The 25,840-nt window shown below is 50.9% G+C and overlaps 2 protein-coding genes across 2 annotated transcripts in view; one reads left to right on the top strand and one right to left on the bottom strand.

The window, feature by feature from the left end:
- LOC139684146 (uncharacterized) overlaps nt 1-25,840 on the bottom strand; it is an 800,710-nt gene that overhangs the window by 5,467 nt on the left and 769,403 nt on the right.
- On the top strand, nt 10,630-13,509 carry LOC139684152 (zinc finger protein 300-like). Its single transcript, XM_071579753.1, has 2 exons — nt 10,630-10,705; nt 10,895-13,509. The coding sequence occupies exons 1-2, from the start codon at nt 10,684-10,686 to the stop codon at nt 11,716-11,718; spliced, it is 846 nt and encodes a 281-aa protein (XP_071435854.1). The 5' UTR covers nt 10,630-10,683; the 3' UTR covers nt 11,719-13,509.

Raw genomic sequence — 25,840 nt, 5'->3', positions numbered from 1 at the left:
ATTTGGGGTGGAATTCAGAGGATTTGGGGGAAAATCAGCAGGATTTATATGGGTGCATAGGGATTTGAGGTGGAATTAGGGTAACTTTGAACAGAACGACTATCGTATGAGGTGAAAATCAGGGGATGTTTCAGTGGAAGTAAAGAATTTTGGGTGGAATAAGGGGACTTGGGAGAAATCTTTGGGATAGGGGGTAAAATTGGGGGGATTTAGGATGAAATTCTGGGGATTCTAGGAGGCATTAAGGAACTTTAGAGTGGAATTAAAGAATTTGGAGAAGAATTAGGGGGTTTGATGCTACCAGAAGAAATGATGGGATGGAGCAGATGGGATTTTTTGGATTGTAATGTCAACAAATGCACTTTTTCAAATGAATTCCTAATGTTATCTGTATCTTGATGGATGTTCCTCCCCTTGCACTCACCCAAGTGCCCACAGGGAACCAGGAGGGTGTGGAGACCTCCAGCCAGGTGTGTTCCCAATGTGGGTCACTGGGAATGTGGGTCACCAGGTGTGTTCCCAATGTGGGTCACTGGGAATGTGGGTCACCAGGTTGTTCCCAATGTTCCAGGTTCAGGAGGATTCCCAGCACAAAATAAAAGACACTAAAACACAGCTGAGGGAGCAAAGCAAATTTCTTGGTGAGCAAAGCCAATGGATCCTGTTCCTTGGCACACAAACAGCACATCCCCAGCCCTGCAATCTCCCCAAGCCAATGGATCCTGTTCCTTGGCACACAAACAGCACATCCCCAGCCCTGCAATCTCCCCAAGCCAATGGATCCTGTTCCTTGGCACACAAACAGCACATCCCCAGCCCTGCAATCTCCCCAAGCCAATGGATCCTGTTCCTTGGCACACAAACAGCACATCCCCAGCCCTGCAATCTCCCCAAGCCAATGGATCCTGTTCCTTGGCACACAAACAGCACATCCCCAGCCCTGCAATCTCCCCAAGCCAATGGATCCTGTTCCTTGGCACACAAACAGCACATCCCCAGCCCTGCAATCTCCCCAAGCCAATGGATCCTGTTCCTTGGCACACAAACAGCACATCCCCAGCCCTGCAATCTCCCCAAGCCAATGGATCCTGTTCCTTGGCACACAAACAGCACATCCCCAGCCCTGCAATCTCCCCAAGCCAATGGATCCTGTTCCTTGGCACACAAACAGCACATCCCCAGCCCTGCAATCTCCCCAAGCCAATGGATCCTGTTCCTTGGCACACAAACAGCACATCCCCAGCCCTGCAATCTCCCCAAGCCAATGGATCCTGTTCCTTGGCACACAAACAGCACATCCCCAGCCCTGCAATCTCCCCAAGCCAATGGATCCTGTTCCTTGGCACACAAACAGCACATCCCCAGCCCTGCAATCTCCCCAAGCCAATGGATCCTGTTCCTTGGCACACAAACAGCACATCCCCAGCCCTGCAATCTCCCCAAGCCAATGGATCCTGTTCCTTGGCACACAAACAGCACATCCCCAGCCCTGCAATCTCCCCAAGCCAATGGATCCTGTTCCTTGGCACACAAACAGCACATCCCCAGCCCTGCAATCTCCCCAAGCCAATGGATCCTGTTCCTTGGCACACAAACAGCACATCCCCACCCCTGCAATCTCCCCAGGCCAATGGATCCTGTTCCTTGGCACACAAACAGCACATCCCCAGCCCTGCAATCTCCCCAGCCCGCGGGGCAGGAGCAGCAGGTGCAGCGGCACTGGCGGCAGGGCAGGCAGGCAGTGCCCCTTCAGGCCGTGCCCTGCACCAAACCAGGCCCAGCTGGGCCTCCTCACCCCCAGTCCAGCCCACCCCTCCTGGCTCCTCTCTCTGCAGGGCAGCTTTGCCAGCTGCAGCACCAGCCCCTGCGTGCCCATCATACCAGCCCAGACTGCAGCAGCTCAAGGGGCTTGTCTCTTCTGGGGGTTCTTTCTGCCTTGTTGGTGCTGTCTGTTGTGGGCATGCAAACTGCAATGGTATGAATGGATCTCCTGGTCCTGGAGTTTATTCCATAACCTAGGAGAAAATGTGCTCCCTGCCTTCCTTACCATGTGGTCACTGAGAGCCCCAGAGAAGGACACACGGAGATCACCCAGAGAGGGAGAAGTACAATGAGAGTTTATTCATGGTCAGGGGTTTGTTTATATGGACCTTGGAGGGATTCAAAACCCACAAATAAGAGACAAGAGGGGGTTTGGCTCTGGGCCAATGGGAGTAAAGGGATTTGCATTCAGTAGGAGAGGGGTTCATGTAACAGACATGTGGCAGTCTTCCTCCAGACCCTGAGATAACAGGGTATTCTGGGGATAAGAAACAGTGACTTTGCAAAAAGACATTTCACCAAACATTCTGTGCATTCAAACAAAATTAAAAACATCAGTTGTTAAAGCATTATCAGTGGCTTGTTGATCTCCTTCAGAAATCAATTTCTGGCAGGACTTTCTCCATGCTAGATATTGTGAATCAATTCCTACAGATCTTCCATTTTTATTTTCTAAAGCTGGATATGTTTTATTGATTGGAACCTCCTGGCACAACTGAGCAGACATGGAAAAACACACCTAAAGAGAGTGACTATAAAAAGTCCTAGTAAGAGAAATATGATTTTTCTCATAGTGGAGGAAAGGCCTTTAAAGGGAAGCCAGTTGAAAAGTTCATCAAGGGTTAAACAATCATCTTGGCGAATTTAATGAACTAAAGGTTTCAGCTGATTGATATGGGAGTGAAAGGAGGTAGAATGATCTGAGAAGTTAAGGCAGCAGAGGCCTTCAGACTCCTGACATCCCTGTCCATTGAGCAAAAGCAGAAAGACAATTGCAGCACAATTTTGCAGCAAGGCTTTCTTATTGTCTTGTGTGTCTAATAGCAATTCTTCCAGGGCAGAACTAGTGGCATTCGCTTCTTTCGCTAATCAGCAGCCCATTTTGGTAAGGAGATCTAATGGATGTGTTGTGCCAGTTGCTGGGATTATTGCACCACGTAAAACATTCTTAGTGTGTGACCAAAAGTTCATGTTAGACTCGCATTGTGCTGTACATTCAGCCTGCTCAGCACTGACGTTGGCAGGAGTGACGGGTGGGAGTGGGAGGAGTGGGGAGGTCACTGCTGTTGTATTGACTCCAGACTCACACCCCTCTGGACCAAAACGTCTGGGTGACCCTGGCTAATGCCACCGGACAGGACACCGTGTGCCTTGGCACCGCCACAGCTCGGAACCCGCTCACGACGTGCCTGGTGGGTGCTCCTCTCACCAGTGTCGAGTTACAGCAGTCCTGCAGCAGCACTGCTGCATTTCCAGCCTGCTGGACATCAACTGCGGCCACAGCTGTCCCAGCTCAGGAAATCTCCTGCCTTACCCCCACAAGAGCTGTGTATCCCGGACACCTGGAATGCAGACAATGGTGCTGCCTTTAAATTCACCAGCACGAGAGATGGCACTGTGTCCTGGTGGGTTAATGCCACCATACCGTGGTATCAAAGTGCTTCCCACTGGTGTAATCCAACCACAGCCAATCCAGCCAGAAGTTCCAGCACACATGTGCAAATCCCACAAGGTGCCTCTTTAACCTGTGGGGACGAGCCTGGGCCAATGTGCCAATGGCAATTAAAGGTGGCCCCTGTACCTTGGGGAAGCCAAGTCTCTTATCTCCAAATGTAACTGTTCAACAAAACCAAACTCACCACCTGCATACCTGAGACATTCATGCTTTGCACCTGATTACCAAGATACAGCTGAGTTTTGGGGCACTCCCCAAGTCATTGCTGCCTCTTTGCTGGTTCCTGTGGTAGCGAGTGCTCAATCCCTCAAAAACTCCAATAGACTTGGCTGTTGGTGACCAAAACTCAGCAACACCCCAGCACAGCTCTGTGTGACTTGTTAATGGATGCAGACAGCATTAGACACGCTACGCTACAAAATGGGGGAGCAATTGAGGGTTTGCTTTTAGCACATTTGCCTGGACATGGAGACTTTGCAGGGTTATGTTGTATGATCTTAAGTGACCATTGTAACTCTGTTCATGTACAACTACAGGAACTACAGAAACTCAGTCAACACCTCATAGAGAATTACAGCTGGAATCCATTTATTGGATGGACATGGGGCTGGGATTGGTTAAGGAAGGGATTGGCGTTGTTTGTGCTTTAGTTGTTGGGGTTTATGCATTATCTGTTCTATTCCTTGTTCAGTATCATTAATGTGACTCTCAACAGGATATGTGTTCCATCCCATGTTGTTCTCATGGCAGAACATCGACGTGTTCCAGCCACGGCCCACGTGGTGGCACTTGTGTCAGGGACCAGAATCGTGTCTGGGCCTGTCATGTTTGGTCTATGGTTGTGCTCGTCAATGTGGTGTGAGAAAACAGTGCAGAGTTTGCCTGTGGAGAACTGAGGCCTGGAGAAAGAGCCATCAGTGTGAGCTGGAAGTGCTGAGAGCTTGGGCTGTGCCCCAGGAAGAATGACGGGCAGAGCCGTTGTTGTCCCGGAGTCAGCCCCTTGAGCTGCTGCAGCCTGGGCTGGTGCGATGGGCACTCAGGGGCTGGTGCTGCAGTTGGCAAAGCTGCCCTGCAGAGAGAGGAGCCAGGAGGGGTGGGCTGGGCTGGGGGTGAGGAGGCCCAGCTGGGCCTGGTTTGGTGCAGGGCCCGGCCTGAAGGGGCACTGCCTGCCTGCCCTGCCGCCAGTGCCGCTGCACCTGCTGCTCCTGCCCCGCGGGCTGGGGAGATTGCAGGGCTGGGGATGTGCTGTTTGTGTGCCAAGGAACAGGATCCATTGGCTTGGGGAGATTGCAGGGTGGGGATGTGCTCTTTGCTGGGCCAAGGAACAGGATCCATTGGCTTGGGGACATTCCAGGGATTGGGGATGTGCTGTTTGTTTGCCAAGGAACAGGATCCATTGGCTTGGGGAGATTGCAGGGCTGGGGATGTGCTGTTTGTGTGCCAAGGAACAGGATCCATTGGCTTGGGGAGATTGCAGGGCTGGGGATGTGCTGTTTGCTGGGCCAAGGAACAGGATCCATTGGCTTGGGGACATTCCAGGGATTGGGGATGTGCTGTTTGTGTGCCAAGGAACAGGATCCATTGGCTTTGCTCACCAAGAAATTTGCTTTGCTACCTCAGCTGTGTTTTAGTGTCTTTTGCTTTGTGCTGAGAATCCTCCTGAACCTGGAACATTGGGGACAACCTGGTGACCCACATTCCCAGTGACTGGGATTCCAGTAGCTTCTTACCAAACCTGGACTGCCCTCTCCCTCCCCCTCCCCCTTGAGTCCCCGTAGCAAAGGAAAAAAAAAACTGAAAAAAACTGAAAAGAGAAGAACTCAAAAGAAACTGAACTGAATTAAAAAGGAATTATATTTTCCTGACATTTGCAAACACATATATACCATGTGTACACACCACGTGGGACCCCACCCCCAGGGAAAAGGGAGAAGGGAAAAAAGGGAAAAACAAACCAAACAACTTGTTAACCAGAAAAGAGGAAGAAACAAAACTAAACCTAAATAAATGACACAGACAAATGTAATTAAAGGAGAGCAAGCATGAAATGATCTCACCCACGTCCCAGGTCAGGAACACCACAAGAACAGAACAGACCATCCAGGCTTCTCCCACACCCAGCTCCCCAGAAAAAGGAAACTAAACTCCTCCTCTGTTACGTGGAAAACAGGTGTGGAATACTTGTGATGTCTGCTTCCTTAGTTACACCTAGTTACTGAGGAAGCCATGGGTCAAAACCATTACACCCACCTTGGGAACACACCTGGCTGGAGGTCTCCACATCCTCCTGGTTCTCCGTGCACACTTTGGTGAGTTCAGGGGAGGAAAATCCATCAGGACACAGACAGATATTGGGAAATCATTGGGAAAAGGGGATTTATTGACTTCACACCCCAAAAAATCTCACCTGCTCTGTCCCATCATCTCCTATGGTGCCATCAAGCCTCCTGGTTCCTTCCCAAATCCCTTCATTCCATTCAAAAGTCCCTTAATCAGTTCTTGAATCCCCAGAATTTCACCTCAAATCCCCCCAGTTTTTCCCCAAATCTCCAAGATTCCCCTCAAGGTCTCGTAACTCCTCTCAAATTTCCTTTAATTTCACTGAAACCTCCCCTGACTTTCACCTCACACCACACTGGTTGTACTCAAAGTTGCCTTAATTCCACCTCAAACCCCTATAAATGCATCAAAATCCTGAGATTTTACCATAAATCTCCTGAATTCCACTGGAAATTCCCTCACATAAAATTGATCTCATTTCACCCCAAATTTTCAATTTCATCCCAAATCCCCTTAATTTTACTGAAGATCCCCATTAATTGAACCCAGAACTCCCTTAATTAATTTTAAATCTCTCCAATCCCATTTATTTCACCCAAAATTACTTTAATTTGTCCTAAAATTCTCCAAATCTCCCTATTTCCACCTCAAAACTTCCTAATTCCATCAATTTTTTTATTTCTACCCAAATATCCCTAAATCTACCCCAAATCTCTTAACTCCTCTCAAAAATACATGAATGTTTCTTAGAATCCCCAGGATTTCATCGCAAATCCCTAAAATTCAACAACCCCCCCCTTACTTTCACACAAAGATTATTTAATTCCACCCTAAATTCCTTTAATTCCACCCAATCTCTTCTAATTTCATTTTAAATCCCCTGAATTCTACTTTAAATTCCCTGAATCCCACCCAAAATTCCCTGAATTCCACCTAAAATTCCCTTAATCCCACTCCAAATTGTAAATCCTGCCCCAAATCCCGTCCCGAACTCACCAGCCCCTCAAGTGCCCCCAAATTCCTCCTGGCCCCCCAAGTGCATCCTTTAGAGCCCCAAATCCTGGGAAAGGGCCCCATGGGAAGGGGGGCTGGGGAGATTGGAGGGGGGGTTGGGGTGGAATTGGGGTCTGAGGGTCAGTTGGGGGGCACTTGGAGATCTCATGTAGGTCTGGGGGGGAATTTATGAAGCACTTGGGGGGGCACTTGGGGGTCTGAGGAGACACTTGGGGGGCACTTGGGGGTCCGAGGATGGAGTCTGGGGCTCCGAAGAGTCTTTCAGGGGACACTTGTGAGTCCTGGATAAAATTGGGGGGGCATTGAGGCGTCCGAGGAGGAATTTGAGGGTCCTCAGTGGGTATTGGTGGAGCACTTGGGGGTTCTGGGGGCACTTCTGGGGCAGTTTGGGGTTCGTGGGGCACTTCTGGGGCAGTTTGGGGTCACGGGGGCACTTCTGAGGCATTTTGGGGTCCGGGGGCACTTGGGGGGTCCGCAAACCGGCTGGGACCGACCCGATTGGGCGCGGGGGAGACGGGAGTTGTAGTCTCGCCTGTGATTGGCCAGAACGGGCCGCGGTGCATGACGGGAGTTGTAGTACGGGACAGGCTCAAAATGGCGCGGGCTTTCATTAGCCGTCACCGCGCGCTGCGTTTCTGAACGCTGATTGGCTACACCTTTGAGAGGCAGGCGCAGCGCCCAATCAGAGGCGGCGCAGGGGGAGGGCGGGACTCGAGGGCGCTGCCGGAACAGGTGAGCAATGGCGGCGAGTTTCGGGTGATTTCGGAAAGATATGGGAATATTTGGGGGGGCATTCGGGGATTCATGGCGGGTTTTGGGGGGGACCCAACCACCCCTCACAGACCCCCGGGACCCCCTCGGGGCCTTGCTGGCCGTGAAGGTGACGAAGCCGGGTTAGCCCCTCCCCCCACCCCGGGATGCGCCTCAGAACGCCCCAAATCCCCCCCGAAAATACCCCTGAGAGCCCCAAATCCTCCACCTGGTATTCCACGAACTTTCTCGGACCCTCAGGATGCCTCAAATCCTCTCCCGAACTCTCCCGAACCCCTGAAACACCCCGAGGGTTCCCAAACACCCCACAAACCCCCTAAACCCCCTCCCAGACGCCAAAATCTGTCGCAGACTGTCTAAACTGCCCCGGACCTCTAAACTGCCCCCAGACTGCCCTAAGTCCCCTCCTCGACACCCCTCCCTCCCCCCCCAGACTCCGCAGGACCCGCCAAAACCCCTTCTAGGGCACCCAGACCTTTCGAAATTCCCTCAGCCTCCGCCCTGACTCCATCCCAGAGCCTCCCAAACTACCCCAGGACACCCAAACCACTTCAAGACACCCCTAAACTCCCTCCCAGTTTCTTCAAACAAATCCAGGGCCCCCAAACTGCCCCCAGACCTCCTAAAACCACCTCAAGGCCCCCAAATCCCTCTCAGATCCTTCAAACCAATCCAGGAGCCCCAAACTGGGACCTTGAAGTCACAGCTGAAACAAAGAGAACTGAAGCTGAGGGAGACATGTGGGCACCCCCAAAAAGGAAAATGGGATTTATTTGTTTTGTGGTTTTTTTTAGAAGCTGAAAGGGGGAAATTGGGGATGATGCTCTTGGAGAAGGGAATGGTGTGATTGCGTGAGGAGCAACCACAGTGTAGGGAACGAAGGGAGTCACCCCCAAAGGGGCTTTGCTTGGGGAGCATCCATGGATGCTGGAAAATCCTGGGATCCTCCCATGCCTCCAAATGGAGGTGCCTGGCACAGATCCCCTGAAACCCCAAACCATCAAAACTGGGCAAACTACTCCTCCAAAATATGCAGATGAAAGCTAAAGAAATTCAAAGCACCAAGATTCAGATCCAAAAAACCCTCCCAGAAATTTGCTCTCTGTGGTCTCTCCACTTTGGAGTTCTGGAGTCTGGGAGAGGTGGGATGGGTGGGCAGGGGGAGCAAGGGGGTCCTGGAGTCAAATACAGGGGGTGTGGGGGTGAGGTGAGCTGGGATGGCTGGGAATGGGGGCCTGAGGGTCCCTGGGGTCAAGGAAAATGGGGATCTAGGGGCTGGGAAAGGCAGGATGTGCAGGAAAGGGGGGGCAGGAGGATCCCGAAGTCAAAGAAAGGAGTGTGGGGGCTGCAAAACAAAGAATGGCAGGGCAGGGGAATCCCAGTGCTTGGGTAAAGGGGATGCAGTGGGATCCCAAAATAATAGGAAAGAAGAGGAGGAAACAATGGGATGAGGCTCCAAAGTTCTGATTTCCAGAGGCAGCAAGGTGGGGAGAGGGCAGGGAAGTGTCCTCAGGGAAAGGGATCCTGGAGCAGATTTGCTGGTCAGGGCCAGAGCTGGAACTGGGAACAAGGATTTTGGGAATGCAGAGCAGCAGGAGGGGATTTCCCTACCCCTGCTGCCCATCCTGTGCTTCCCAGAGCCCAGCCACTCCCAGTGTGAGCCCAGCCACTCCCAGTATGAGCCCAGTCACTCCCAGTATGAGCCCAGCTGCTCCCACTCTATCTCACTTACTCACAACATGGCCCCAGTTGGCCCCAGTATAGTGCCAGTCACTCCAGATGTGGTTCCAGTTTCCGCCACCAGGGTCCCAGTCCCTCTTCAGTGTCCCCAGTTTAGACCCAGTTACTGTCAGTTGATCGCAGTCACTTCTAGTGTGATTCCAGTCACTTCCAGTATGGTTACAAACATTCCCAGTGTGGACCTGAATATGGGCCCAGTTGCTCCCAGTATGACTCCAGTTGCCCCAGTTGTGGTCTTAGTACATGGCCCTCAGTGAGTCCCAGTTTCTTCCAGCATGTTCCCTGTTGCCTCCAGCATTATTCCAGTTGCTCATAGCCCCTTCCAGTCACTCTCAGTGCTGTCCCAGTAACCTCCAGCATATTCTCACTTGCTCCCAGTATATCCCAGTTCTCCCCAACCTTGTGTTGTCTCAGTCACTCACAGTATGATCCCAATCACCTTCACTGTGATCCCAGTGTCCTCCAGCTTGGGCCCAGCTCCTCCAGGTGTTCTGCCAGTCTTATCCCAGTTGCCTCCAACATGGTCCCACTTACTTCCAGGATTATCCTAGTAGGATGCTATTAGCTCCCAGGGTGATTTTTTTCCAGTCACTCCCAGATACTCACAGTATGATTCCAGTTACTCCCAGTATGATCCCAGTATGACCCCAGTCTGTATCCCATTGCTCCCAATATTAACCCAGTTGCCCCCCCCACATGCTCCCAGCTGCTTCATTTTACTCCCACTATGGTTCCACTCAGTCCCAGTATATCTCAGTTGCCACCAGCATGTTCCCAGTCACTCACAGTATGATCCCAGTCACCTCCAACATGATGCCATTTGCTCCCAGTATGTCCCAGTCACCCCCAGCATGGTCCTGACTGCTCCCAGTGTGATCCCAGTATGATTCCTGTTGCCCCCAGCATGGTTCCAGTTGCTCCCCGGTCCTCCCAGTTTTAATCCCACTCAGTTGCCCCTAGTACAGTCCTAGTATGATCCCAGTCTGTCCCACCATGGTCTCAGTCATGCCCAGTAGCCACCAGTATAGATCCAGTCACTCCCACTTGCTCCCAATTGTTCCTAGTATGATCTCAGTTCCCCACTAGCAGAGTCCCACTTGCTCCCACTGTGGTCCCAGTCACCCCCAGTATGGTTCCATACATTCCCCAGACGATCCCAGTCACCTCCAGTCTCTCCCAGTATAATCATGGCTTGTTTTGGGCTGAATTTTGGTGTTTTGAAGGTTTTTATGGACAAAAGTTGCCCGGTGACTCCTAGAGATGGACTTGGGCAGGAGGAACTCTCAAGCCAAGGCACTCACACCTTGTTTTTCCCCACAAACCAGGATTTCTCCTTCCCAAAGCTTGGCAGGGTGGAGGAGGAGGCTGCAAGGAAGAGGAAGATGCCCCGGGACCCCCAGGCAGGTGAGGAGGAAGTCAGTGCCCCTTTGCCCCTCTCTTGTGCTGCATCTTCCAGCCCAGCATGGCCCCGGCTGCAGGACAACCCCACTGCCGACGCCGTCCTGCCGGGGCCGGGTTTGGGGGGATGTCCTTGGCCTTCCCTTGTGGGCCGGAGGCAAATGCCCTGAGTGTCCTTGTTCCTTCCTGCCCCAGGCCCCGAGCTGAGAATGGAGGACAAATCCCCCCAGCAGAACGTGGTGGCAGAGGCCATTTTGAACAGCTCCATGGCACAGGAAGTCACCAGGGAGGAAAAGTCACAGAGATCCCTGAGGAGGAGAAGCTTTAACCCCCACCCAGGATGCTCTGAGGAGGAGGGTCCCAGCCTGGGCCAGGGAGGAGGCCAGAGGTTGAGCTGGTGCCCTGATCTGGTGGTCCATGTTCAGTTTCTCCCTGGGGAGAAGCCCTACAAGTGCTTGGAATGTGGGCAGTGCTTTAGCCAGACCTCCAGACTCTTCATCCACCAACGGATACACACGGGTGAGAGGCCCTATGAGTGCTTGGAATGTGGGAAGAGCTTCAGCTGGAGATCTGACCTGATCTGCCATCAAAAGAAACACACCAGGAAACAGACCTACAAGTGCTTGGAATGTGGGAAGAGCTTCATCTGGAACTCACACCTGATCCTCCACCAGCGCAGCCACACTAAGCCCTACAAGTGCTTAGAATGTGGGAAGAGTTTCAGCAAAAGCGCCTACCTGACCTGTCACCAGATGATCCACACTGGGGAACGTCCCTATGGGTGTTTTCAGTGTGGGAAGGGGTTTCGGAGTAGGTCCTGTCTGCTTATACATCAGCACACACACACGAGGGAGAGGCCCTTCCACTGCACCGACTGCGGGAAGAGCTTCAAACATAAAGCCACCCTAATCACCCACCAGCACATCCACACTGGGGAGATGCCATACGTGTGTGATGAGTGTGGGTATTGTTTCACCCAGAGGTCTGCCTTGACCAAACACCAACGGACCCACCAGTAAGGGAAGCCCTATGAGTGCCGTGACTGCGGGAAAAGCTTCGGCTGCTTCTCCATCACCCATTGGAGAACCCACGTTGGGAACAGACCTGGGCACCCACTTTCCCGGTGGTCCACACTGGGAACACACCTGGCTGGTGGTCTCCACATCCTCCTGGTTTTCTGTGAGCACTTAGGAGAGTGCAGTGGGAGGAACATCCATCAGGACACAGACCAACATGGGAAATTCATTGGGAAGAGCGGATGTTTTAATTTTAGTTCCCCCAAAAATGTCAAGTGCTGTGTTCAATTGTTTCTTCTGGTGGCATCCAGCAACCCTGGATGATCTTCGAGGTCTTTTCCAGTGTAGATAATTCCATGACTAGAATTCTCTCTGTCCCTCCCTTCTCTAAGGGCCACCCAACCTGAGCCCACAGATAATCACATGGTGCCTTTTTTTGCTTTGATATTCTTTTGATCCATCTTCATCCCTTCATGAAATTAGAGTAAAACTAAAGAAACTGAACAAAGACATCTAAATCCTGACTATCTTCTGGTATTTTGGAGGGGAATTTGGGTTTCAAGGGGATATTTGGGAGGATTTCAGGGTTCTGGGGGTATTTGGGGGAGTTTTAGATGGAATGCAGGGTCCAGGCTGAGTTCTCTCTAAGACTTTGCACTCCATCAGCTGAGAAGGATCAATTATGGCTCAATGCAACCTCAAAAGGACTCAATCCTCTCCAACAGCCACTGAAAACACACCTGTGGGAAGTCACAACTAGAGAGGGGAGACTTCATATCCAAGATAAACGGGATGGGAGGAAATTTGGAGGAGTGGATTTAAACTGAAAGGGGAGGATGTGGCTGGGAAGGTTAAGATGGGACCTAGAGGGGGATGGCATGAGGTGTGGAATAGGACAGCCGAATGTTGGGGATGATGAGGCCAGGGGGCACCACTTTCCTGAAGGGATTTTGGGGTAGTTCTTGTTCCTGAGGAGGCTTTGGGTTAGTTTGTAATCCCGAGGGAGTTTTTGCAGTGCCCCCAGTTCCTGAGGGGGTACTGGGAGATGGGGAGGTGACGTGTGTCTCCAGCACTTGGAGTGGGGCACCACAGGGAGGGACCCAGTGATCCTCTTTTTGGGGGGATCCTCTTGCTTTCCACCAATTTTGGGCGCTAAAAAAATCTTTTGGGGGTCCCCATTCTATTTCAAGGGCTGAGGTCAATCCCTCACATTTTGGGGTGGAGTGAGATGACCCAATTTAGAGGTGGATCCTGCTGTTTTCAACCAAATTTTAGGGGTTTAAAATGGCTCTTGGGAGTCCCCCCGTCATTCTGCGGGTTGCAGGGACCCCCTGGCTCCACTGGAGGCTGAGGGGGGTTATAATCCCCAATTCTGAGGTGTTAAAAGTGGCTTGTGGTGTGCCCAGGTTTGATGGACATCCCACCTACAGGAGGGTGTCCCCCCTTCCTCCAGGCCTGTTGTGGTGGGGCTGGGACCCCTCCCCACACAGGGGGCACCCACAGTTCTTTCTGGGGGATGAGGCTCCTCCTGCACTGGGACCAGCCCAGCTGGTGTCACAGAATGTCAAAATGTGCTGAGTGGGAAGGGACCCCCAAGGATCATGGAGTCCAACCCTCAGCCCTGCACAGGCCCATCCCCAAGAGTCACACCCTGTGCCCCAGGGCATCATCCAAACACTCCTGGAGCTCTGTCAGGCTTGGGGCTGTGCCCACTGCTCTGGGGAGCTCCTGGAAGCACCTCCTAAAGCTGGCCCAGCCCCAGCTGATGGGATGTGTGAGGAGGGGGCTGTTGGGGGGCACTTTGGAGTAGCTGTGGAGCCGGGGGGTGCAGCCAGGCATGCCCAGGGCTGTGGGGCAGAGCAGGGTCCTTCAGCCCAGGGTACTGTGCTGGGGCAGGGACTCTGCTGCCTGCCAGGGGCAGCTCTCAGCCGGCCCAGGGAGCTGCTCACAGGGCTGGGGGGAAGGAGCAGCCCCTGGGAGGGCTCCTTGTCTTACTCAGGGACTGCTGCAGGGCTCAGGACTGCTCACAGCCCCCACATCAACCCCAGACAGTTCCCAGGGCACATTTAAGGGGAGACATTAAAGCAGGACTTAAGTGAAAGGGAAGCATCCCTTTCAATCTTCTGGCCTGACATGTCTGGCTGCTAATGGGCCATCAACAGTTCAACAATACCCCCTGGCTCCCAGAGTTAATCACCCATTGTGTGAGTCCCCGCCCAGGGGGAGGGACTGGGTGCTCCCTGAGGGCACATAAGTGGTTGGTAAGACCTTGGGAAGGGTTTTGTTGGATCCAGAGGAGTGGCAGGACCTCAACAGGAGAAGACCACCGCTCTTGGCTAGAGTACAACCGCCACTCTCGGCCAGACTACAGCCATCATCTGCACCAACAGGTTTCTCACTTCTTTCTGCTTTGGACTTGGGGGGAACCACGCAGGTCTCAGCACAAGGGCTAACAAACCCCTTTGGTTTTGTGCCCCAGGACACTGGGTTATACTGCTGGGTTTTGTGAGTTTAAAGCAATTTCTCTTTGTGTCTGTGTATTTATGGCAACATCTCTCATTAAATTGTAACTCTGACTTATAATCTCTCTTGTGATTGGTCCATTTCTCCTGCCTGTTTATATTTAAACCAGCACAACACCACACTCAGCCAGCACAGACAAGAGAAGGAAATGCATTTCTGTCTGGGGCAGATTTACCTGAAAATTGGTGTGACTTTGTCAGAGGAGTCTGTCCTCGTGGCTCCCTGTCCTTTTCTTTTCCTCAATGTTCTTTCCCTTTGTACCTGTGATATGGCCCCAGGACACCACTAACCCTCCCTCTCCAGGGCAGCACTTCCAGCTTAGGGCCCTGCAGGGATCACAGGGTGGGACCCAGGACCAACTGCTCAGGCTGAAGTGGACACACTCACCTGGGGAAGGGGATGCCCTGGAGAAGAGCAAGGGAGCATTTGTGTGCCTGCAGGGAGAACTCCCTGGTGTTCTGGTTTGGGGCTCAGCTGCAGGGAAGGTTGAAGTGTTTCCCAGACACAGGGTCTGGGGAAAGAGAACACACCTCAGTGTCCCCCTCATGTACATCTGGTGTATGTGAGAACACTTCAGGCCACAAACACCCAGCTGCCCGGGGGCCCAGCAGTGGGGTAGCACCAGGGTGCAAACACGGCAGGAGAAACTGCCCCCTGCAGATCTCACAACCAAGGCCAAAGAGAGACCACCCCGCACCCCCCAGGCCACCACACCCACCCCAGGCTGTTGAACCTCCTGACACAATCCTGGGCACCAAACCTGTTTTTCTCCTTGCTCCTCTGGACTCAGGTGCCCAGCACGGGACATGATCCTGCCCCAGCAGCAGAGACTGGCAGGTCTCTCAGTCCTTGGTGCAGGAGTTCCTCGGGGCACAGCCCCTCGGCACTGCAGCCCCACAACCTCCTGTAGGCCTTCACCTGCCTGGGTTCAAACTGCCCAGCATGAGGGAAACCACCAGCCAGAGAGCAGAGCTGGGCTCCTGGAGAACATCAGGACTTGCTGCCCTGCACAGGCAGGACAGTTTTCCAGAGCTCAGTTCAAACAGCCACTCTAGAAACTTCCATATCTTTCACAAGTCCCAGTTAGTCTCAGTATGACAGCAGTCACACCTGGTCTCTCCCAATATACCCTAGTTGCCACCAGTCTGCTCCCACTCACTCTCTGTTTTTCCCTGTGTCTTTCTACCATGATCCCAGGTGCTCTAAGCTACTCCCGGTAACCCCCAATGCAGTCCCAGGTGCTCCCAGTGTGAGACCACTTACCTCCATTCCAATATAATTTCTATTTGCTCCAAGTACATCCTTACTACTCCCAACATGGACTCAGCTGCCTCCAATATGCTCCCAGTCACTCCCAGTAGGATCCCAGTCACCGTCAACATGGTCCAGTTTCTCCCAGTATGATCCTTTTGCCTAGTTTTGGTCCCGCTCGGTCCTAGTCCTAGTCCAAGTATATACTGGTGTTCCATTCAACCCCAAACCATCCCTGTCTATCCCACTCCACCCCAGTGCATCCCACTCCATCCCGCTCCCTTCACGGCAGCCACTGCCGTTTCCCAGATCCTGTCCCACCCCACCCCCAGAGCTGTCACTGGACACCGCCCCCCTCCCCCTCCAAGGTGCTGACGGGGTTTGGGGGCTCCGGTTTGGGGTTCCTCTGCCTGGCCCTGCATGGCATGAAGGGGCCACTGGGACACTACAGGGCCTCCTGGAATTCAAGACATACTGGGACACTGTGGCAGGACATCCCCCCCTGGAATGTGACCAAGACAATGTCCCATTTGCAAATGTGTGGGTGGGGAGCTGAGAGGGGGTCAGGCCTATTGGGGTCACCTTTTAGTCCCGAGCAGGGGTGCACGGTGGATCGATGGTCAGAAGAGCTCAGGCACAGCAGACATCAGAAGACTTTGACCAGAAGGCTTATAACTTAGAGAGTTTATTCAAGATAGATGACAGATCCTCACAGCTCATTAGTAGTAGTAGTAGAAGAAGCAGTTCCTATCACATCATCTCACATCCAGCTCTCAGTAACATCCACACTTCTTATACCCTCTCACATCCAACATGCTACCACATAATTGGTTAACCACTTCACCTTACATACACCACAGCCTCTCATTGGCTACAAGCCACACACACCCAATGGGTAGCTCTCATCTCTTTAAGGTGCACTCCAAACAGCTTTCCTTAAGGGATGCACTCACTGTCACCCCCCACACAGGCCAAGGCAGGAGATGTTGAAACCAGTCTGGGTTCAATGCCAAATCAACATCCTGATGGTGAGGCAGCCACTGGAGTCCAATGACTGTCAGTCAATCTCTTTACACTGTAAAGGTCCAATCCACTTTCATAGGGACAGGATCTTCCAAGAAATCCCTTTTTGGGCTATGGGTGTGGAGATTCCTCCCTTGGGTGAAGTTGTCCTCCCAGGGTCACTTCTGAAGATGAGAGCAGAGATCTCCCCAGGAGCCTTGGTCTGAGCAAGTTACAACAAATTGAGAAGGAACAAGGGCCAATACCCAAACCCCCTCCCTAAGTTTCAGGCCTGTTTGCTCCAGCCTTATTACCAAGCATGTTCTGTTCTCTTTACTAGGACATGATTGTTGCTCAGTTCTCTGTACCGTAGCCTAGAGCTGAATTAATCAGGTAATGGTGGACATTTGGATACAGCAAAATGGTAGCTAGCCAAGATTTTTTCTATTAGTTTTGGCTGGGTCACCTATGAAAGGAAGCGAGCTGGGTCAAGGAGAGGAAGACTACCTGGGACCCTCCTTTTGGGGATGAAGAACAGAAGGACTCCTGCCCAAAATTGATGCCAGAAGAAAACACGGCCCCAGCTCCGCCCAGACCCCACCTGTAATCAATATCCAGTGAGATGTTGTAATCAATTATGTTTAAATGTATAAAATAGCCTACTTTGACACCTGCCAGGTGAGCAAGCCTCTGCAGCGTTTTGCTGCCTTGCTTCCTGCACAGAAATAAATACCTGCTGCTAACAGATGCAAAGCCCTTCTCTTAGCAGTTATTTTCACAGTGTTTTCACTTATCAAAATCCCTACTTAATAATTATTTTTTCTTTGGTAGCTTTAGTATAATTGCTTCAACAATTGCTTTAGGACAGTGATCCATGTTGGCCACAGACCTGGTGACCCACAATCCAGGTGATCCATGCTGGGCGGTGCGTTAGATCCCACCTCCAGCAATTCCCAAGGCTGGCATGGCCTTTGGGGCATCCACTGGGATTTGCATCCCTGTGGTCTGATCCTGCTCTCGGCCCAGAAGTCCCTTTGGCTGCAGCAGGAAGGGCAGCAGGAGGTTTCCTGCCTGCTTTGGGGGCAGCGCTGCAGGGGTCACCCATGGCAGAGCCCCCTCTCTGCTGGTGATAGCTTTGCTCTTGGGGACACTGCTCTGCCCCAGCCCATGGACACCAGCAGTGCCCAGGGCTGGGACCTTCCACAGTGGGAGCCCTCTGTGCATAGGGACCCCCACCCCGGGGGGCTGTGCCAGCACCCCCAGACACCTCCAGCCCTGGGAACCCAGAGCAAGTGGAAACCACAACTCTGCAAACATTGTGTGTGCCCAAAGCAAATGCAGAGAGAGCTGGGCTGTGAAAAACCAAGAGGATTTATTTACAGCAGAGCAGCAAAACCAACAAACTCCAGAAGGTATTTCCATTCTACAAATCTTTGTAACAAAAACAATCTTTAAAACCTATTACCATAAGGATCTATGAAGCAGCAATAATCTCTGGAACCTCGTCACTCAGTGGGAGGATCTCCCTGATGAACCTTATCTAAAGCTCCCACTCTGCCCGTGATGGGCACCTGCGCCTGCTCAGGTGTCAGCAGACCACAGTGCTCCCCGGGAGTATCATGGTCTTTGTTGCACCCTCAGTGACCTCAGCATCATGGTACTCTGAGCTGCCAGGCAAGAGATGGAGGTATAGAAAAAAGGTCGATAGAGCCCTGGAGTTCTGGCACCAGAGTCAAAGATTTTCTCCTCACAGAGGTAATCATCAATGCTCAGTTTATTGTTTATTACATACTTTCTTATATCTCACACTTTTAAAAGCACGCGGATAATACAAGCGCTCTATTGGATAATAGCTACTGTCCATGTGCCTCACAACACACTTTGATTGGTTCCTGCACTTAGGGCATGCCTCTAACTTAACAGTTCTATTGGTGCTTCCCGCTGAGCCACGAGCCTCTGTGTCACTGTCCGTGCCGGTTTGTGGCCACCTGCATCTTGCTATCTGTCTGCTGCTATTGTTTGCTGCAAGTTTTGTTTACTTTTGACACAGACTCAAGGACTCGATGGGCTTGCTGCAATCTGCACAGGCAGGGTTGTGCAAGCAGGCCTCAAGCAACATGCTGTGGCCTGTGCTATTCAAATATTCTTCTATAAATCCCCTCTTTTCTTTTTGCACAACCCAGGCCTGGTTGATTGCCTTTAACAGTAGTTGTTTTACACAACCTAAAGCACAAGCAAGCAAATTAAAACAGCAACTAAACACACAATACCTTGTCAAAGCAAATCTTGCAGGCACCCAGTAATGCCCAATGATTTAGGCCAATCACTGAAGGGAGAAGTTGAAACTGTCAATTGTCGGAAACCTTCCTGCAGTTGCTCAAGGCTTTTATGTATAGATTGGGAATGACAAGATAAGTTCATAGAACACATTCCTTCAAAGTCTTTGCACCAATGGTCTTGAGCTAACAGCAGGAAGTCTGTGACCGCCCTATTTTGCAACACTGCATGCCTGACACCATCTACATCAGTGGTGAAAGGACTTTTGATGTTATGTTCAGTTCTTTTGCTGTCCAGAAAGCCAATTGTTGAATTACCCATAAAGATTTTGCAGTGCCTATTCCAGATATTATTGATGTGATGATATTGACGGGAGTGCTCCAAAAGGTTACTTTGCTATCACACTCTTGCCCTAGTTGCTATACTGATCGTTTACTACGCCATACCTTGGTGCAGTTCCATAAGGTGTTATTCAACATTTGAGCTATGGTAGGCTTGAACAGAGTATGTTTACCAAGATAGCAAGGGCCTCCAACTGGATTACTGGGGATACCAGGCCATGCTCTATCTCCACAAATTAAAAACATGCCTCTTGGTAATGCTAGTCCTGCAGTATTGTTTCCCCAAATGTCGGAGTACAGACATTCTGGAGGACAATAGCTGTTTTCTTGAACCTCTCTACAGACGGAAGACTTCGGTGATACTGTCTGTATGGCTGACAGTCGAATTTCACTGGACTCTAATAGGGTGAAAATCTCTTTATTTCCTTTGAACAGCACAGCTCCAAAACTTGGGAATGCTGATGCAATAAGATCTAACTCTTGGGGTTCTACTGTAGTTCTATTTAACGCCATAATTAACGCGCCCTGCCACCAAGCAGTGTAGTTATATGCAGATATTGGTTTGTTGGCTTTGGCTGTGGCATCGCTCATTGTACACAATGTTTCATTCTTTACGTGTCCTTTAAACCATTCAGGGGGAAATGTTGGGACCCCTATTAAGCATGTCTTAAACGAGTCTCCGGGTGTTGCCATAGAGAGACAGAAAAAATTCTCTCCAGTTTTGTTAGTAACCCAAATGTTGCTAACAGGCTCTGTTCTTTGAAGGGTTGTGGCTGTACCGGGGCTAAGTAAGATCCACAACAAATACACACAATAGAAGCAATTAATAACTCTTTGGTTCATTGTACCTGCAACAAAACTTACTTCAATGCAGATATTGGTGGGGATTACTCAAAATTTTGGGGATTCTCAAAAGTGGCGAGATTAACTTCTTTACCTAGGATATTAAAAAGAGTTCTAGCTATACTACAAAATAGAGACAGATTATCTTGATAATAACTTTCAGAAGGCCACCTTGGGTGGTGATTGCTAATGTGAGACACGATATTATTGCTTTACTCTCACTACACTATATCTATGACAGCAAACACCCTTAATTGGTGAGACATACACAATTTTTTATATATTTTTCTGTTTAGTTCCCACACTTCACCTGGTCCCCCATGTCCAAGAACCTTTAACATCTTGATACGTGGGTCTTCATTAAAAAGGCCTGGTGTACTGGCGGACTCGGCCACTTCTTCACCTAGCTGCTGTATTCCTCGTTGTTGCTTGATATGTGGGCAGGCTCATTCGGAGGTGCAGCAGCTGGAGCAGGTTGAGTCTACTTGCTGGGCACCCACACAAGTCTGGTATCTGTGGAGACACAACTATAACCTTGTCCAGAGAATAATAGAGGCTTAGGACCTACCCATTGACCTGTTTGGGAGTCTTTATATGTTACTTGCACCTCCTATATGGGTGATATCTGCCGGGAGCTATAGTGTAACTGCACTGGGGTTTGTTCTGAATCTCTGCTTAGGCTCAGATAATTTAGGGTAAACAGCACCTTGCACAGGTGAGTTTGGGGGTCAAGAATTTCTGACCCTTTCTGTTTCTACATTTTAAGGGTTCTGTTACCACGCTCCACTACTGCTTGACCTGTTGAGAGGTGGGGGATGCCAGTTACATTCTTAACACTCCATGTAATAAGGAATCTCTGAACTTGCTCCCCTACATAAGCAGGAGTGTTCTGTCTTTATGGTTTGTGGCACTCCCATAATGGCAAAATAGTTTGTCAAGTGCCTAATGATGTGTAGGCCTTTCTCTCCTGTCTGAGCTGTTGCCCAAACCAAGCTAGAATAAGTGTCTATGGACACATGGACGTACTTGAGTCGCCCAAATTCAGGAACATGTGTAAAATCCATCTGCCGTATTTCTGCCTGTAGGCCTCGGGGATTCACCCCCATACCCAGAGTGGGTCCAAACTGACAACATTGATGGTATGCTTTTACTATGCTTTTTGCATCTTCCCATAGAACCCCAAGCTGACATCTGAAGGACCTAGCGCTTTGATGGAACATTAAATGACTGTCTTGAGCCATACTAAAAGAACTAGCTGGCTTCTGCATCCCTAAGCTAACCAGGGAATCTGCCTTTGCATTGCCTTCCACAAGACCCAAGGAGGTCTGATGACTCCGTATATGCATTATACAACATGGATGTAATCTTAACTCGAGCGCACGCTGCAAAAGTAAAAACAATTCTAACAGTCTTTGATTCCTCACTGGTTTTATTAGGGCATCTTCTATGCGATTTGCAACTCCCACTGCATACTGCAAGTCTGACACCACATTCAAGGGTTCTGCTTTCCATTGCATCAGTGCCCAGGCAATAGCTGCTAATTCCAGCGTTTGTAGGCTATCTTCTTTTTTCCCTGGGATTAGGCGATGATGCCACTGTCCATTTTCCTTCCAAACGCATGCAGCAGTGTGAGACTTTCTACCTGCATCAGTGAACGCAGTTCTCCTGTTGACTGGCTGACTCATTACCATGGGCCTTTCAACCCAGCAGTACTGGCTTATTGCTTGCAGACGTTTGTCACTGGGTCCCCCGTGGCGGAGGCTACCAGAATACCCAATAATGGCAAGCTGTAGCAGAGTGGAATTCTGCATTAGCCAGTCAAAATCACCAGCTTAGATAGGGACACTGATCCAATCTGGCTCTTTCCCATCGACTTCTTTGCAACGTTACCGGCCTTTGTGGATCAGGTGCAATATGATTTCCTTTTGCTGCCAGATGCTCTTTGGTGCCGTATGTGGTGGAAACAGCCACTCAAGGATCGTTATCCTTGAACTCTTTACCTGTGCATCTTGTTTGGCACCTGCAGTCGCTGGGGTCGGTGTTTCGTCAGGTAGTTTTTCCCGTTTTTCTTTTTGCTAAATGTGGTCTTGCTTTAAGAGTGCAAAAGGGAATTGTGGATGATTGCAGATCCATAGGCCCAAGGGGCAGTCAGCATACCGCCAATCTGCCATAGCACAGGAGAGCTTGGCAGTGACATGATTCAGGGCCTCGGTGTGTTCTTAGATCCATTCAACTGGTGCATTGGGCTGCGTTCCATGCAAGAGCGACAAGAATGGATGGATATCCACATTAGTGAGACCCACGATAGGTCTGACCCATTGAAATTCACCAACTAATTTTTGAGCATCGTGCAATGTTTTTACTGATGAGATAACAGAGAGCTTTTGTGGTTTAATGGCAGCATGAGTTATTTGCCATCCTAAATAATTCCAGGGAGCCACTTGTTACACTTTCTCTGGGGCTACAATCAGGCCTTTGCCTTTTAGCAAGGTTGCTGTGTTCTCACAGACGTCATTTTTGAATGCATTTTGCTGGCAGAACAGGATATCATCCATGAAGTGGTAGATGAGTGTAGACGACATCTTTTTCCATAGTGGTTGAAGTGCCCAGGAAACATAAAGCTGGCACATAGTGGGATAATGGCCTTTAGAACCACATAGGAAGCACACGCGTGCAGACTTTGCTGTCCCTTCCTTTTTCTTGCCAGATATCTTTTGGGCTACAGTGGTGAGAGGACATTGCATTGGCTCCATTGTGATTGCAAAGGCACCTGCCATGGCCTGGCTTTGTTGCTGCTGATTGGCTCGCGACGCCATCTCAAGGATTTCAGAAACATCTGCATTTCTGGGAAGGGTTGCAAGCAGGGACTTGATCTTAGGGGTTGCATTTTCAAAGGCCAGAAGCTTGAAATAGAACCTTTATACTCTACGTCCAAGTCAGATTGCACCACGATTGATTGCAAAAGACGATCTATGAAGTGTTGCTAAGGTTCTGTGAGTCATTGCTTAACTGATGTGAATGGAGGAAGCGGAGTTGGCTCTAGGACTGCATAAAAAACTTAAAGGGCCAATCTTGCTGTAGTATGACGTAGGATCGCTGGGAACTGTAACTGCACTTGCACATTTTCATATGCATGTCTGTAGTAACCCCAGCAAGAGGGTCTCCATTTGGGCAAGGGCGAGCAGCACAAGTTGTTTCCACTCCTTATACCAAATTATTCGCTGAGAGGGTGTGAGTAAGTAGCTTGCCAGGTTTCTGCAGTCATGAGGCCTATTAATATCTGCTGTAAAAAGCCAATCTAACACTGCATACCCACTATCTGTTTTTATTCCTCCTTCTTTTAGAGTCATTTTTCCTGTTGCAGCACTTTCCAGTCATGTTGCTCATATTTCTGACCATTATTATCTACTAGAATGGAGCACACAACACACTCAACAGCTGACCATTCTCCATCCAGCTCAGCATCTCGGACAAAGCCATCGAGCTAATCGGGGCTGTCCATCATTTGTTGGTGTTGTTTCTCTGGGCTTGCAGGGGAGGGAATGAGCTGCTCCTGTTTCCTCATCCTCTGACCTCGGAGAATGGGCTTGATACATTTGAAAAGTAGATGGCAGCGTTCCAGGCAGTGATCGTGGTTCCTTTGCTTTCACCTCAAGGGTTTTCATAGTTTGCTTGTTCATTTCAGCCATCTGTTCTAATAACTCTTTCATTTGCTGCTCCAAGGGAGTCAGCGTCCGTTCTTGTTCACCTCCTGACCCTCCCACGGGGATTTCAGGCTCTCCTGGCAGAGTCGGAGAAGCAGGCAAAGCCATGGGACAGCAGCTAGGACCGCCCCCCTCAGCCATGGCCCCAGTGGTCACTTCCTCATTGCTCGTCATTTCGCTCTGGGACGACGAGCCATCCACTTCCTCTTTAGAAGCCACAGCATCACGATCAGACAAAAACTCACTCACGGATCAGTGCGTTTTTCCTGTCATACCCTTCACAGCAAAGCTATTTCCCTCTATTCCTAGAAATGCTTTCCAACTCTTCCGGCGCTCCTTGCTGGGAGTGGAGGAGTGAGAGGCTCAGCCTCCATCGCCTTTTCTGGAGCGAGCATAGATACAGCTGCATCTGCAACTTTCAATTCAGCCTTCATCTCTTTCAGTGCGTTAGTCGCTATTCTCCACGTTCCCTCCAACCCTGCCGTCTGCTTATTTTTCCCTTGTATATGCAAGTCCCACATAAAATCTCCAACCTGTCGGAGGAGACCAGACTGATGAGGAATTCACCAAGTGGCAGATCTATTACAAACACTGGGTATACAAAGATGCAGAGGTCCAAGACCCCGGGAAGCACGTGCAGCGGCTGGATCGGGACTGTGGGGGCTTTCGGATGGACACTTCCCCAGTGTAAATGTTATACCCTTAATGTGGCTACCCTGGTTATGTTTTCCTTAGTCATTCCTTATCCAAGTTTCCACTTCCCACAAAACCCTCCGGGTCGCAGCCCCCTGTCCTGGCGCGCCCGACCATGGGGGCGGTTGCTGGCGGGGCCACCCACGAGGCACCCCTGGAGCCCGACCAGGGGCTGTCCCTGCCTCGGAGTGCCGGAAGCCCTACAGTAGAATTTCCCTGCCTACCTCATTCTCCTATTGGTTCTTTTGCCGCTCCTCCCCTCCCTCCTTCCCTTCTTTTGCATGCAGTGCATTACTCTGCCCCGTCTCTGCCCCTCTTCCCCGCTTACATCCGGGGAATTCCCATGCTTTCCTTAAAAGCTAGTGCGCGCCATTAAAACAGGCTTTTCCTCATGGACCTCCGGCTGGTGTGGACTTATTCCGTTCGGGGTGGTCCCTGGGCCGGGGGCGGGAGGAGCTGACCTCGCTTCTAAGGGGCCTGATCCTAGGGATCCCTGCTGGCCACTTTCCTAGCCTTGCTCCTGGAAGCAGAAACCTCTCCACTGTATCAGTGGGCCTTTTACAATCCGCTGATAATTGGCGCCCAACGCAGTGGTGGTATCCACCACGCCGAAGCAGCATCAGCAGCAGGACGGGTGAGTCCCTTGGCCATCAGTGGACCTCGGAGGAAGCGGATCAAGCAGAGCACCTTGGCATTTCTTCAGCTCACGGCTGGCAATCCCTCGTTGTTTCGACGTGGGACCAAAGGACTGACCCTCAGCCTACCTCTGCCCTAGGTAGGTAGCTCTCCGAGTAGACCCTACTCCCTATCACCCTTATTTCATTTATTAAAATTGGGGAAAATTGTCTCTAAGAGAGAAAAGGAGACTTACCGCCACCTGAAGTCCCTTCTAATGCACGCTAACCGCAAAGTGGACAAGGCAGCAGTAAAATTGCTAATGAAATATATGTCTAAGGAGGGCTACTCCCTGACGTTTCATCTTACTACAACGGAATGGGACGGTTTAGGCCAAAAATTGTGGGCGGCAGCTAACAGAAACGGCAAACACGCCTTGCATGCCTTAATAGAATGGTCACTGATTCACTTGATCCTAGAAGCAGACCAGAACGCGGGGACCCAGGGGGCCCCAGGACAGAGTAGCGCAGGGAGTTGCAGTCGAAGCACGGTTCCGGCATTGCGGTTTCAGGGGCCCCCCTCTACCAATCCACCAGCGAACTCTGGGATTGTTAGCACTGTGCCGGCTGCCGTTGGGGCCTCTCCACATGCACATGTTGGTTGCCCACAAGATGGCGGCAGAGAGCGTGGTGAAGGGCCACCACAAAATGGAGATTGGGGGAAGGGAGAGGAAGCAACCGATTCCTACCCCCTGGGTGTGGTGTCAAGAGGGGAGGGGCTGATCTCTGTGGTAGGCGGTCCCTGTGATCCCTTACGTGACACCCCACTTCCTCTTTCCCACGGTGGCCCCACCCTCTCCCTTTGTCAACATCCAGT

This window comes from Pithys albifrons, chromosome 32 (assembly GCF_047495875.1).
Source record: "Pithys albifrons albifrons isolate INPA30051 chromosome 32, PitAlb_v1, whole genome shotgun sequence".
NCBI classification, from domain to species: domain Eukaryota; kingdom Metazoa; phylum Chordata; class Aves; order Passeriformes; family Thamnophilidae; genus Pithys; species Pithys albifrons.
The sequence above is the reverse complement of the archived record's forward strand: the minus strand, read 5'-3'. Positions and strand labels throughout refer to the sequence as shown.